At 43.3% G+C, this 14,498-nt stretch overlaps 1 protein-coding gene and 1 long non-coding RNA gene across 2 annotated transcripts; both read right to left on the bottom strand.

Annotated features, from left to right (window-relative positions):
* Positions 1–2,784: 2,784 nt before the first annotated feature.
* Positions 2,785–4,250, bottom strand: LOC120679106. Its single transcript, XR_005676971.1, has 3 exons — positions 3,611–4,250; positions 3,304–3,528; positions 2,785–3,216 (listed from the first exon to the last, which is right to left on the bottom strand). It is a non-coding gene; the product is annotated as an uncharacterized LOC120679106 (long non-coding RNA).
* A 159-nt stretch (positions 4,251–4,409) lies between these two features.
* Positions 4,410–5,698, bottom strand: LOC120677919. Its single transcript, XM_039959104.1, has 2 exons — positions 5,537–5,698; positions 4,410–5,267 (listed from the first exon to the last, which is right to left on the bottom strand). The coding sequence occupies exons 1-2, from the start codon at positions 5,696–5,698 to the stop codon at positions 4,410–4,412; spliced, it is 1,020 nt and encodes a 339-aa protein (XP_039815038.1).
* Positions 5,699–14,498: the final 8,800 nt, after the last annotated feature.

The raw sequence follows: 14,498 nt of genomic DNA, 5'->3' as shown, positions 1-14,498 counted from the left end.
GTGGCCCGAGGGCCGCCGGCGCCTCCCCCTCCCCTCTTCTGTTTCACGGGAGGGAGGAGGAAGAAGAAAGGGCTATTTTTCCCTTAAGCCCCTCCCTTTTCTCCTTTTCATTTATGAGTCCTCCCCCTCTCTCTATGTTCTTTTCCAAAGAAGCCCTCCCTATTTTCCCTATTTAGGAAATAACCCTTCCCATATAGATTTAATTCTAAATGAACCCCTGCTATTTCCAGAGTGACCCAAACATTTTTAATAATTATAATCAAGCCCTTGCCATCCCAAAAATAATTACAAAGAAGCCCCTAGAATCCATATTTAGCCCCTAAACCCCTCTTCGGCATATCATTTCATGCACCAAAAATCCTCCGTTTGCCCCGAAACTTTACCCTGCCAGCTCTAACATAATTTTGGCCATGCCATTAGAAAACCACCCAAAAATATTACTCCTATCTCCATATCTTAATTTTTCTCGATTCGAGCTCAACTATAAAACATTTATTTCTTTTTCTTTATTGTGTGCTTGTATGTGTGCAGTGTAGACCACGGTGTGAACGAGGGGGAACCCATCGATGAGTAGTACCACGAACAAGTGTGCGAGGACTAGTACCGCAACCCCGAACCCGAAGGATAGTACCTCGATCAAAACTTCCCGGAAGGCTTTGTGAATGGCAAGTTCAATCTTATCCTTTGATGCATATTTTGTCCCAATTTTATAAACGCAACCTATTGGCATGTTTTCAAAATTGTATATTGTTTTGCTGCTAAAACCCAGTTGGATAGCCACTCCTTGATTTGTTATAACCATTCCTTGACCACCTAGATTAATGTCTAAATATGATTTATTCTATTTGGATGTTAATCGCTGCTAGAATACTTAGGACCTTGAATTACAACACATCAAACATGGTACAACTTGTTTTATAAAAGGAAAATGTGTGAGTGTGTGGGAGGGGAGAATGTGGAAATTTTGGAAACTAAAAGAAAGATGGCTTAATTTTTACAGAGGAAGATCCAGAATTTATTCCCGAGGACGTTGAGTAGGGGTTCCGTTCTGCACCCAACCTTGCCTGTGGATAGGGTCACCCGCAGGAAGCTCCGTATGGTGCAAGACTCTGATGACCTCTTCGTAGTTCACGTTCTTGTCTGGATTGTAGTTGTTATCCTCGCGATAGTGGCGCTTCATTGCCCATTACCGCGTAGAGTTGTACGGTGATGTACCATCTGCTGTAATAAATGTGTATCAGCCTCCTGGGACTGATATTTGTATCATATTTAAGTCACCCCTTATGAGGGGACGCTTCAAATATCAAGTACCAAAAAATAATTACATTGAGAAGGGCATAGAGCCAATCAAATGCTTAAGTGGATATTACTTTTCTAGTTCTAATGCATTTGCATTTATTGAGGATTTAGGGAACCTAATAAACAACACGGTCTTCAATCACAACCACCATAGTTAATTAGGGGCAATATAGTCATTTTTCACTAGGCCTCATCATCCATCGGGTCGAGTCGGGGTCGGGTCGGGTCACTTCGGGTTTCAGGTCAAAAAATGTTGGCTTGTGCCCGACCCGTGACATGGTCGGGTCGGGTTGGGTTCGGGTTAGGTCGGTTTGGCCCGTATTTTTTTATGTAATTTTTGGATTTTATCAGATTTTTTTGAGTTTCGGGTCAAAAATTTCGGCCCGTACCCGACCCATCACTTTATCAGGTCGGGTCGGATTTTTTTCGGGCGGGTTGGATCGGGTTTATCGGGTCGAGTGGCCCATGATCAGGTCTATTTTTCACTACTAGTAGTATGTCTGAAATTCTCTAAACGTATAGTCTTTGTGAGACAGAGGGAGCATTCAATATGATTTGGTAATAATAAAATTACTATCGGTAACTAACCCTAAAATTAAAATCACACATTCATTTCATGTTACACCTTATAATTTATTGAAATTAAGATAAATTCATTATTATGACTTATTATGATTGTCCACTACTTTGTAAATGATTTATGACCAGATAATCACATGTTGGTGTTTACACGCGCGAGCTCGTGGAGCTCCACCACCCACTCCGCCGCCTTCACAGAGGCCGCCGCCAAGCCCTCACCGGTGGGTCCTAGTTGCTTGGCCAATGGCCTGGTTGTTCCTTGTTGTGGCTCGATATCTTTTTCCTGGGCTTCCCTTATCCGTATGGGTGCTTCTGTAGCCTGTAGGTGCATGCAAGGAGTCTTTAACCTCTATATCCTTATGAAAGTTACTCTTGACCTACATGCTCATAAAAAGATCGGTCGTACCTGTATACCCTGCCACTAATCTTTTTTTACCCACATACCCTTTTGGACGGAATGAGGTGTAACAGTGGCGAACGGAGTTGTAAAAAGATATTTTTGCCCCTGAGCTGGTGATTAGAGCACCGGACTGGTCTGGAGGGAGGTTGGCGCGCAGGAGCGCCTGGGCGGTGGGGCGCAGGAGCGCCTGGGCGGTCAGGTGGGGTCGGTACCCCTGGGAAGCGCCTGGGCGGGGTGTGCATCCGGTGATTCAATTTTTTTTTATTGCACATGTAATAAAAAAATAAACACAATGGAAAATAAAAAATAAAACAAGAATAAAGACATCCGTGAGGAGGGCCTCCTCCCGGCCTGTTGTGCTATTTTTTAAAAAAAATCAGATATAATAGGGGACATAGAAATTTGATTTGACAATTAAAAAAATAGAAATATGCCCTAAGCATATAGAATTTAGAACAACAACAGTGAGGCACACACCATTTTTCATTCTACAATTAGAGCAACAAATTCACAGCAACAAGTACTTGTTCAATTCACCAACAAAAATAGTAGAATTGCAAACGAGAAGTGCCCTAAATTACATAAACATGGCATGAAAAATCACAACAAAAGAAATAGTTCTCCAGATCATAAGTACGGCCATGCCAAAGGAAACTGATGCTTCATGACAAACAAATGATGCAGCCAAAATAACACTTTGGAATCACACTTTATTCAAGCTGGAGTTGCTTCTTGCTTGTGGTATTTGAAGCGGGGCTGGACGGGCTGGCTGCCACAACTGCAGGAGCCCTCTTTTGTGTAAGTTTTTCTTGATGGCACATTTCTTCCTTGGTGTCTGCACTGTATGTTCTGTGGCTTCAGGGCACCCTGTGTCTTGAAGAAGAGGCACGGGTTGCAAAACTTGGAGAGGAAGAGGGTCATTGGATCCAGTTCCAGATCTTGTGTAAAAAGCAAAAAAAAATGTGTATTGGTGAGGTGATTGTACATGATAAAGTAATGAAACTTAGAATAGCTTAAGACAACACCTGGTAGACCTAGTATCGGCAGTGCTTGTCGAAGTACTGGTTGATGTCCCTTTTCTTTTTGTGACACCTGTTTTTGTAGATGATGTTCTCTTCCTTTTCTTGTGTGTAGCATTGGCCACTGCCTCATTGTGTGGGAAGACCATCCCTGATGCAGGAATGGGCACAACAATGCTAGTCTCTGTGCTACAAGTGGATGCTTTCTTGAGCTTTTTCTTTGGTGGGCCCCTGAAATAAAAGCAAGTGGTGATCTACAATGATAGTTATTGAAACCAGTGAACTAAAGTGAAGTAATGTTTATAAAGTTTACCTCACAGCCTCCATTGCAGCTATGTCTTCTAGATTCCCATTCTTACAAGTGTACCAATGGTGCCCTAACTCCTAGCATATCGGGCACCTATGTTTCTTCTTTCTGCTATTACCTCCCTCCATAGCTGATTTCATTCTATTCTTTCTCCTTCTTCCAGCAGTTGACATAAGAAATGGAGGATGCATGAAGAAGCCATGTGTGGCTTTGGGCCACATGGATTTATCTGGAATACTAGGGATAGAACCCTCGTATGCAACTTTGAATTTCTTAATTGAGTAGTACTCATGCACATAGTCTTCTAGGTGATTACCAGGAATTGATGTGATGTAGGCAATGGCATGTTTGCAGGGTATCCCAGAACCCTGCCAAGCCCTGCAGGTGCATGTCCTCTCAATTAAATTGACTACAAACCTGTATGTAGTGGCAGAACAGTCCTTAGCACAAATTTCAGCAATGCCATCAGGTGAGCTTGTGATCACTTCAATGTCAAGGTTATAGCTGTCGTCCCTCAACTTCTGGACTATATGAGGCAAAATCTTCCCTTCAAACTTTTGGGCACACCTTTTCCTATTATTCCATTTAATCAAGATGTTTTGTCTAATGGTATCCATCAGATCATCCAGGTGCTTGCCCTTGTGATCCTTTATCTGCAAATGCAAGAATCAATGGTTAGGTACTGGAACAAAAAAGATATCAATGCAAAAGAAAGTCATGACGAATTGAACTTATTGCTTACCCATTTATTGAATGCCTCAACCAAGTTATTGGTAATATAATCCACCTTTGACAAGGTGGAGAGCTAGCTCCTGGTCCACAATTTCTTGTGAGTTTCCTGAAGATATTCCATAGCCTCTGGTTTGTATTCAGCCATTGCTTGATAATGTTTCTCCAACATGTATGGGTTCCAAGAATATGCAGACTGCCACAAATGCTTATCAAAAACCTCACCACTGTACCTCTTCTTGAAATTTTGGACTAGATGGTACATACACTCTCTATGTTCAGCTTCTGGAAAAACCTCACTAACCCCATTCATCACTGCCTGCCCACAATCAGTGCTGAATGTTAAGCCAACTGGGGTGCCTATAGCTTCCTTCAACCTCTCCATGAACCACACCCAATTTTCATTTGTTTCTGAGTCAATCACACCAACAGCTACAGGGTACATCCAGTTACGCCCATCAACTACACAAGCTACGCACAACTGGCCTTTGAACTTTCCATTCAAAAATATACTATCTCCAGCAAGATATGGCCTACAAGCTCTAAGGAAGCCATCAACACAGGGTTTCATAGCAAAAAAGAGCCTATTAAACCTTGTTTTGTTGTCGATAGTGTGGTCATCAATCACAACAAAAGATCCAGGACTGCTTTCCTCTATTTGAGCCTTAAATCTGTAAATGTTGTCAAAACTTTTGCCCCAAGGGCCATAAATTGTATCCATAGCAAGTTGTTTACCTAGATAAACTTTTCTGTAGGTCACATCAACTTTATGACTTTCCTTCAGCTTCTTTTTCAGCTCTGTGGCTCCCAATTTTCCATCTTCTTTTAGCCAATCAATCACTTGGTTGCGCACCCAAAACTTTGTCACCCCTACACATGCACCTGCCCTCCTAGTGCTGTGACACTCCTCATGAGGGTATGGGTTCCTCCTCATCTGCCAACAAAAACAATATCATGGTTAATTAAAAATAAAAAATAATGATCTATACAAATTAAGGACAATATAAAGATTACCTTTACTGTGACCCCATCGCTCAAAACAGAGGCATGAAGTCTCCACTTACATCCCACATTCTTGCCACTGCAATACACCGTGTGCCGAGTTTTATCACTTTTTTTAATGTTATAATGGAACTCATATTTAGTAGCATGTGAACCTAAAGCCAGCTTAAAAGTATCCATGTTTGAATACAAAGTGCCTACAGCCATAGGAGGATCACTCTTATCATAGTTTGCATCAAGCTTCTCTGGATGCAGTCTATCTTCCACAACCTCATCTATGTCCTCATCAGAGAAAGATTCATCATCACTCTCTGAATCATAGCATCCATCTGATTGGGAGGTTTCAAGCTCTTTTTGTTGCATGTGAGGATTGACAGTGCTGAATTTTGGGGACCAAGGTCAATGTACAACCCCTCTCCATCATTTTGAAACTCATTGCATGGGTTTGGGTTAGCATATGTTCAGTAGTTTCAGCACAAAGAGTATGTGTTTCAAGGCTTGGTTCTGCTAGGCTAGGACATGGCATTGAAGGAGTGAATGGGGCTTCCACGGAATGGCCAGTACTACTACCATCCCATACAGGAATCTCAGGAGGATCACTACCAGGGCTATGATAATATAAAGACAAATAGCAGCACTTAGAAGCTTTATGTTTTGCAAACATTTCAACCAAATCTTGATCAGAGCATATTGGGATGTTGGCCTTTGTATCCATGCATGAGTAAAATAATTTTACTATGTCTCCATAAGAGGGAGGACACTTGTCAACAACTTCATCAACCAAATCTTTGAAGTTGGTGAAGTCAAGATCCACAACTTTGTCTACGATGTACCCCCAACCACGGCTTTTGGGAGCAACAATCTGGATTTCTAGATTGAACTGACTCTTTTCGTCCATCCTACAGATGAACAAAAGAGCCCAACATTACAATTGAAGCATATCCATGTTCTATGTCTACAGAAATTACCACTCTTGCATCAAGAATTAGATAAATGCATAAAGAAGAAATTACCTTGAAGCAAATGAGGGCGCCCTGAGAAATTTTTCTGGAGAGCGGCTGGCCTGCCGCCCTTGGCGGGGGGGGCGCCCCGCGGCTGCCACGCGCGCAGCCGGCGGGCGAGTGCGGCCCCACCGCCCGGCGCGCGGTACGCGCGGCCTGAGCGCGCCAATCCCCTGCCGAGCTTGCGCTCCACGCGGCTGGCACTCCCGAGGCGGCTCCCTGCCGGCGCTCCGCGCGGCAGTGCCTGGGCCTGAGGGAGCGCCCGGCCGCCTGCGCACGGAGGGAGCCCCCAGCCCCCACGGAGAGAGCGGTGCGCGCCTGCAGATCAGGCGTCCGCCCACAGTCAGCGCCGACGGCGGGCGGCGGCTGCCCCTAGGGTTCCGGGGAGAGGGGTGAGAGGGAAGGGATTAGTCTCGGGAGTGCGCGGCTCGACTCCGAGAGGAAGGGTGAAGAGACATTGAACTCACAAGGGCAGTATGGTCATTTCCACTGCTATGTCCCACCTGTCAAGACTGTTTCACCGTTATCTTGTGACGGTAGATGGATGGAAGGGTATGTGGGTAAAAAAAGATTAGCGGCAGGGTATACAGGTGCAACCGATCTTTTTAGGGGCATGTAAGTCAAGAGTAACTTTCATAAGGGTATACAGGTTAAAGACTCGCATGCAAGCTTTGGTCTACAGAAAATATAGGAGAGACGCTGAAAAAAGAAAATTTTAGTTTTGGGTTCGAGATCTCTATATTCCAAAGGGAATTTTAGGATTCTAATTTTGGCCCAACCAGTTTCACTCGGTCACGGTTAGATGCAAAATTTAATTCACCAAATTTAAAAGAAAAATGACCCTTGTTCAAGTTCATATGAAAAGTTATGAACGTTTGAAGTGAGACCCTTTGAATTAGGGTTTTGGAGAGGAGTTGCGGCTAGAGTTCTCCGATGGAATGGTAGCAGATGGATGGATAGATCGATGAGTTGGTGGATGAAATACATTAAGCCAGTTACCAAACTCAATAGAGGACACAAACTCGATACCACGAACTCTGAAACTAAATGTGCACAGGCTAAATGCGAGGTTCACGGACTCTGAAACTAAATCTGCCCCGTATTCCCTTTCCCCCGTCCTCAAAACCACCACAGGAGAGCAGCTGAATTGGTTGGGAGTTTCATAGTCCCACATTTCATTGCTGGGTCGTGTGGCTCTCTCTGGTTCAGAAAAATCATACATGGGCCACCAAAGCTAGAAATGAAAATGTAACACAGCCCGTGGTTGAAACCATAACGCAACAGCATACGTTCCTATCGGGAAAAAGTCTACGTAAACCCCCATCTATCCCTAGTCGACTACTTAACCCGCCAACCTATAAAACCGGGTATTCCACACCCCAACTTTTTCAAAACCGGACAAATCATAGTAAACTATAAAAAAATCATAGTAAGCAGTTTTGGATGGTGGTTTTCTCTTTTTTATTTATTTCGAATTAATCATCAAAAAAATCATAGTAAACTATAAAAAAAATTATAAAATAGAAATCCTTTTTTACTCCACATGAGTAGGTCTACACAGTAAATATATAATATAGTGTGTTGTAGTACAAATTTTTTGTGTAGATTTTAATCTATTTTTTATAATTAATTTTTGAATAATTCCTAACTATAGTTTCTATGGTCCAATTATGATTTTTTATGGTGGACTAACTATTGTATGCTTTAATGGTAGTATAAACTTCGTACTTATTGGATCATATATAACTTAGTTATAGATTTAACAAGCATAAACCCTAAATAAATCTATACCTATGTAATACATGATCCAATGAGTATGAAATTTTTACTACAGTTCAATTATATAATAATTAGGTCACCATAAAAATTTCACCACAACCAAACATTACACATTTGTTGCAAAAGATGATCACACATTATTAGGAGACAGCAGCATGGATACGACAATATCAAGAAGCATTGAGCTTTAAGGGTGTATAACCTAATTGTACATATGAAATCAAGTCTTATCACAAAATTATATAGAACAATAGAAGTGACAAGCTAAATGAGCACACAAAACTCCATTTATGTAACCACCCAATGAATCACCCAATAAATCAAAGATGATTATTTGAGATTTCCTGAGGTTATTCAAACTCATGTAATGATCCAATCCACTACAACCAGTCGATCCAAACCCTTACTAAATTGCTAATCCGCACACTGGAAAATTGCTCCATAGCATAAACATTAGGGCGTGGACACATCCATCGCAAAAGCAAGCTAATTCAAAACCAAAATTACATCACAGACATGAAGGTTGCTCTACGCAGCCATATGGGTAGGTTTTGTCCAATCCAAATCGACCAATTTCAAAGCCCTGCTCGACCAGATATTCAATGAAAAAGCTATCTAAACTGCGACAATCGCTCGAATTTACAAGGAAACCTGCTATATCTGCCATAGATCCTACCAAATCCTAGCATGGAAAAAGAGAAATAAAGTGATATACCGGGGATTACGAGGGGATCTGCAGGATTAATCCAATGAGGTGCTCCTTCACGATGTCAAGGCTCAGCTAGGGTGGGTCGGAGGCGGCGCGCAGCAAGGATGAGTGGACGAAGGCGAGCGCGCGAGGAGCGGCAGGCGACGGCGAGCGCACGCGAGCAGACGGGGGCCGCGCACGAAAGGACGGGAGCGCACGCGAGCGGAAGGGGCGCGGCGCGCCTGCGCGGACGGACGGGGGCCATGCGCGAGCGGGAGGGCGGGGTTCAGGGCGGCGGCGCGCCTGTGAGGGCGGATGGGGGCCGTGCGCGAGAGGGAGGGCAGGTTCAGGGCGGCGGCACTGCGATTGGGGTGCGTGGGCAGTGGGGGTCAGGGCGGCGGCGCTCAATAGGCTAGAGTGAGGAGTTAGGGTTTTCCTCTCATAATGTTCCCGGCTGACCGCACGAGCCCGCGCGCTCGGAAATTTGCTGCTTGCGCGCGGAATCCAAATAATTGCGAAATTATCGGCGCTAAAATGTGTTACTTTTACCGACTGACTGCCCGACCTGATATAAGGATTTGCCGACGGACCATTCATAGGTAAATATATATACATTTACCGACGAACAGTCACTCGTTAAAACAAGAATTACCGACAGATCGTTCATCGATAAGTTTTACCTACGGATTGTCCATTGGCATTATTGCGCTTTTACCGACTGACTCCCGTCGTTAATACGGTGTTGTGGTGTAGTGACTGCAGTTATAAATTATTCCAATTAATTATAGAAAAGAATAGATAAAATCTACAGCAAAAACATTTTATTAAACATACCATATTATATATGTACTGTGTATTTCTACTCATGTGGAGTCCAATAAAATTTGATTTTCCATTTCACAATTTGATTCTCTATTTTACTATTTTCTATGATTTACTATAATTTTTCGATGGTTCATTTGAAATAAATAAAAAAGAAAAGGACAAAACCACCATCCAAAACCGTTTGAGGGGGTTATTTGTCTGGTTTTGGAAAAATTAGAGTGTGGAATACCCGGTTATATAGACTGCCAATAGGTGAGGGGTTATGTAGGCTTTTCATTCCTATCACCAGCCTTTCTTTCTTCCTTGCCACCACCCGCGCGCCTGCCTGTTGCATCGTTGTGTGTTGAGTGGCCGTGACACGTCACTGCTACCGCAGGCCAGGCTCCGCAACCAAACTACCCAGTAACCCAGCTACGGAGCCCAACTCAAGGCGGTGTGCATGCGTGCACGAGCACTGTGCCGTTGGAGTCGCCGCCCTCCCGTCGTGACTTGAAACAACAGTCGTGCTGCACGCACAGGGCCATCATTTCTCTGCCACCGTGGAGGAGATTCGGACACGGATCGGGATTTAGTGACTTGCCTCTTAAGAGTCACAACGAGACTTGTGGTAAAGGACAAAAATAATCATTGTAGCAATGGTGCTGTAGATGATACTGTAGCAAAATATTGTATCATGGGTACTTTTGTACTGTAGCACAAAAAATGTTCATCCAGATCTAGCCATTTATCTTGCAATATACGACTTTCAAGGGGTGGTAAGTCACAGCTATAGTGCTCAGTGACTTGCCTTCAGTAAGTCACTGAATCTCAATCCTTCGGACACGCCCCACGACCCAAGTGGAGTCATGTGGACGGAGCAGCACAAAAAGGTGTTGTTCCTAGGTGGAGCGGTGCACGGGGGATGGGGGCTGGGGAACGGTTCCTCTACAGAGTGACACCATCACTGCACGCAGGCCTAGATGTCTATCGGGCTAGACGGAAGCAAAATTAGGTTCCCATTTCAAGCTTCATCTGATGGCTACTTTTACGTTGATCGACTCTCAGGTTTAGCTAATAAATATACTGCTAGCTGTAATAAAAAAAGGCACTTGTCTATAAAAATTACTTGTACTACCTAGTTATACTCACTTCATTTTATTATTCGAAAAAAACTTATCCTCTTTTCATCTATTCATTTCCATCTTCTCCTGATTCCCATAAAGTTTTTTACCTGCTTACCAAATCAATCCGATCCTGACACTTGGCTGTCAGGCATGGCGGCGTATAATCAACTCGGGCACTCGAATTCCAGCCAGCCAGCATGTCATCCCCGCAGGCCAGCACAAACCCCCTTCCCCGCCCAGGCTCCTCCCGCATTCCTCACACCTGTCTCCTCTAGCTCGCTCCCCCCGCTCCATTCCTCGTGCCGATCGCGCCCGCCAACCCCTCGCTCCCACCCCCAATGCCATCTCGAGCTGCTCCTACCGCTACACGCCTCCACCATGACGACGCATACATGGAGCTCATCGGTTATCGCGGCGTGGAGAACCCCACGAGCATCGCCTTATGCCCACCGCACAAGTTGCTTGCGTCCACAACAGCTGCTCTAGGCGGCGGCAACTCCTGCATTGACCTCGTACGACTATGGAAAGAGGAGGGGAGCAGGAGCTCCGGAGGCCCCTCAAGGCCGTCGCCACCATCCGGGACTGTGCCGGCCGCGTCCACCGGTTGGCATGGTCTCGGGGTGGAACATGCTCCAAGTATCACCTCGGCCTGCTCACGGGCATCCTCGACAGCCGCAATGTCTCAATGTGCCAGTCTGGGACCCCTCGCGTTTGTTGTTGTGATTAACTACTCCTATCTCTCTTCCCTCCTCCCGTCGATGAATGCTTCAATTTTATGCTCCTGAGATTCCAAAACTAGTTGGTTAGGCTTGTTGGCGTTCGCTAGATTTGTCCTGATATCTCGAGGTCCAAAAACCCAGCAGATGGTATGATCCTCTCTCCAAGCATCAGGGCCGATACTGTAGTAGTTCAAGGATGATGAATATCGTAAGAATGAGTTTCTCTCTTGAGTTTTATCTCAACGATATCTGAAATGATATGAAGTAGTCATGTTGAAGCCAATTTAAGCTGTTGGGATTTGAGGGTTTTTCCGGAAATGAAACTGCTCAACATGAGTCAGCTAAATTAGTTTATGAGATCAGCCGAATTTTGCTCTGCCCAATGTGTAGCATTCATGGTTCCTGGTACTATGTCCATGTCTTTCTTGGGTTGTATCATTCTTGTTTGTGGAATTTTTATTTATTTTTGGCCCCTCAGCTTGTCTTTTTTAAATATCGTTCGAGCAGACTCTGCCTAGGTCTGGCTGGTGATCGTTAGATCCTATTGTTTTTGTTGAGAAATCGTGCCTCTAATCTTAATATCGGCTTCCGAAAAGTGATACCAAAATAATGTGATACCACTTCTTTTGCGGACCCTATACCCACTCTACACCAAGAAGACCTTCACTTTGACACCAGTAAGGAGACCAACTCTATATGTAAATTCAACTCTTTATTCACCATAACTTAGTACAACACAAGACTCTTACACTCTTTATGCTACCCTACCATCTCCTTCTTGAGAACTTATGCCATGGTATAGCAACGGGAGGAGAGCACCGCTATTTATAGAATTCCGTGGCTCATATGATTTGTCATGTGCCCATCTTCTACACACTTATTTACAAAATATCTAATTCTAGAATTTTCCTCATGCTTATTTAATCATGCAAATATCTAGTTTCAAGAATATTCCACAATTCCCCATAAAGCATGGCAACTATGGTTCAAGCATCCTCTCTAATCTTCTAAAAGCTTATCACAAGTATGCATTGCTATTTTCAACACTCCCCCTCAATGCATACTTCTCTCGGGTGGCTGAACAATTGCGCATCGCCCCTTGCATCTTCTGTGCTCTGCCATTCTAAGCCTTCTTCTTCTCTTATCTTGTTGATATGATCCAATCTTCTTTCGTCTCATACTCCTTAACCTTCAGTTGGAGCTTCCCTGCAGACTTGATGCACCCATGCCCATTCTCTTTCTTCTTTACTCTTCTCGGTGTCTTACCTCTTGATGTTTCTTTTTATGATGGTAAAATAACTTCTAGCAGTGAAACATCGGCATACCTGAGATCAAGTAGTTTTGATCTCCAAACATCCCCATCATGTGCCCTTAGTTCTTCATGGATCGCCAATGCTCCATCTGTGTCTGCCTCATACTATTTTGACTCCTCATCTTCATGAAGACTAGGTTTTATCTTCTCATCTCTAGTATCTTCCTCCACGTCACGTGGAGTCTCCCAATCTTCATCATCATCACATTCAAAATACTTTAAATCTAGTATAAGTATCTTGTAAAAGCTTCTCACTAGTATGCATTGCTATTTTCAACAGTTTCAAATTCCAAAAACCAATCGGATAGATAGGATTCTCTCTTAATCATCAGAGACGAGACCATAGTAGTTCGAGGGGAATAGAGAAGCATCAGAGCCTTGAACTTCATCTGAATGATTTATGAAATGTCTTTACTTATTGTTGCGGATCCTTCTATCAATAAGATAGGGATGTGCAGTTAAGTTCAAATTTAAACTATTTAGGGTTGACTATTTTCTGAAGCAAAATTGCTAAACATGAGGACAGCTAAATTAGTTTGTGAGGTCAGTCGAATTATGCATTTTCCAATGTGCAGCATTCCTGCTACCGTGTCCATTTTATTCTTGGGGTGTACCATCCTCAATTGTGGGATTTTTGGTTGTTTTGGCCCATCAGTTTGTTTTTTTTTCCCTGAGCCGATTTAGCTACTGGTAGCTGTCTAACTGTTAGAGGCAAAAGGGTATTGGCGTGTCTGTATACTTGTAGTCATTTCAAGCTACTTGTCCAAGGTCATTTATCATGTGCTGATCGTCCCCAGCACTGCATATTTTTCCTTTTTCACTAAAAATGAGCAATGAGTTCTTTGTTAATCACTCTGTTCTAGAACAAGCAATATCAGCATTGAGCATTACGGGGCCTAATTAAATTTCACATGTTCTTAGAGTGATTACGTGATACTTAGTAATTACTTTTGTTCATAGGGTGAGCCTAACTTTGACAAAACCAAGGAAGAACTGCATGACAGACGAAGGGTATCATATGGTCACACAATGATGGCAATTACTCAGCATGCTCCTACATGTCATAATGTAGGATGGACTACACAAAACCTAGACCCTCTATTATAGGCTGTTTCAGTTGGGTTGCTAGTTGATTTCTTGACTTTGGTACTTTCTTCAAATTATGAGTAATAGATTTTGTGATTTCATACTTGTTTGTTGAATTCATGTTGGCTTATTGATGATGAGATGTTTGCTCAAATGATATTAATGCAGACCAAAGTGTCTGATTGTTGTCGAAGAAGCATCAGAGATCGAACTTGAAGACACAGTGTATGCCCCTTAATGATTTATGATATTAAGAGATCGAACTTGAAGACATAGTGTATGCCCCTTAATGATTTATGATATTATATATTGGTATTATCTATATCCCAATGAAGCAACAGTACATGCTTGCTTGATAACTAAGATTGTCTCATTCGTTGTTGTGGTGTAGTCAGGAAGCTGTGGCTAGCATGCTGTCGAAAATGTATAGTCTTATTGAGGACCATGCTTCTAAAGAAAGACATGGTAAGGTAGACCCGCATCAGAACGTGATTGGCTTTTTATTGAGAAAGATGTTACTGTAGCCAAAGTTCTTGGCTGGCGTGTGGAAGCCATTGGGGATGGACTTGTTTCGAAGCTCAATGATTTGAATGGACCAGTGAGTTTCTTTTCCTTCTTTGGCTCAGTACTAGCTGTTCTAATCACCGAAC

Source organism: Panicum virgatum, chromosome 6N, assembly GCF_016808335.1.
Source record: "Panicum virgatum strain AP13 chromosome 6N, P.virgatum_v5, whole genome shotgun sequence".
Taxonomy (NCBI): Eukaryota; Viridiplantae; Streptophyta; class Magnoliopsida; order Poales; family Poaceae; genus Panicum; species Panicum virgatum.
Note: the sequence above shows the minus strand (reverse complement) of the source record. Positions and strands in the feature narration are given on the sequence as shown.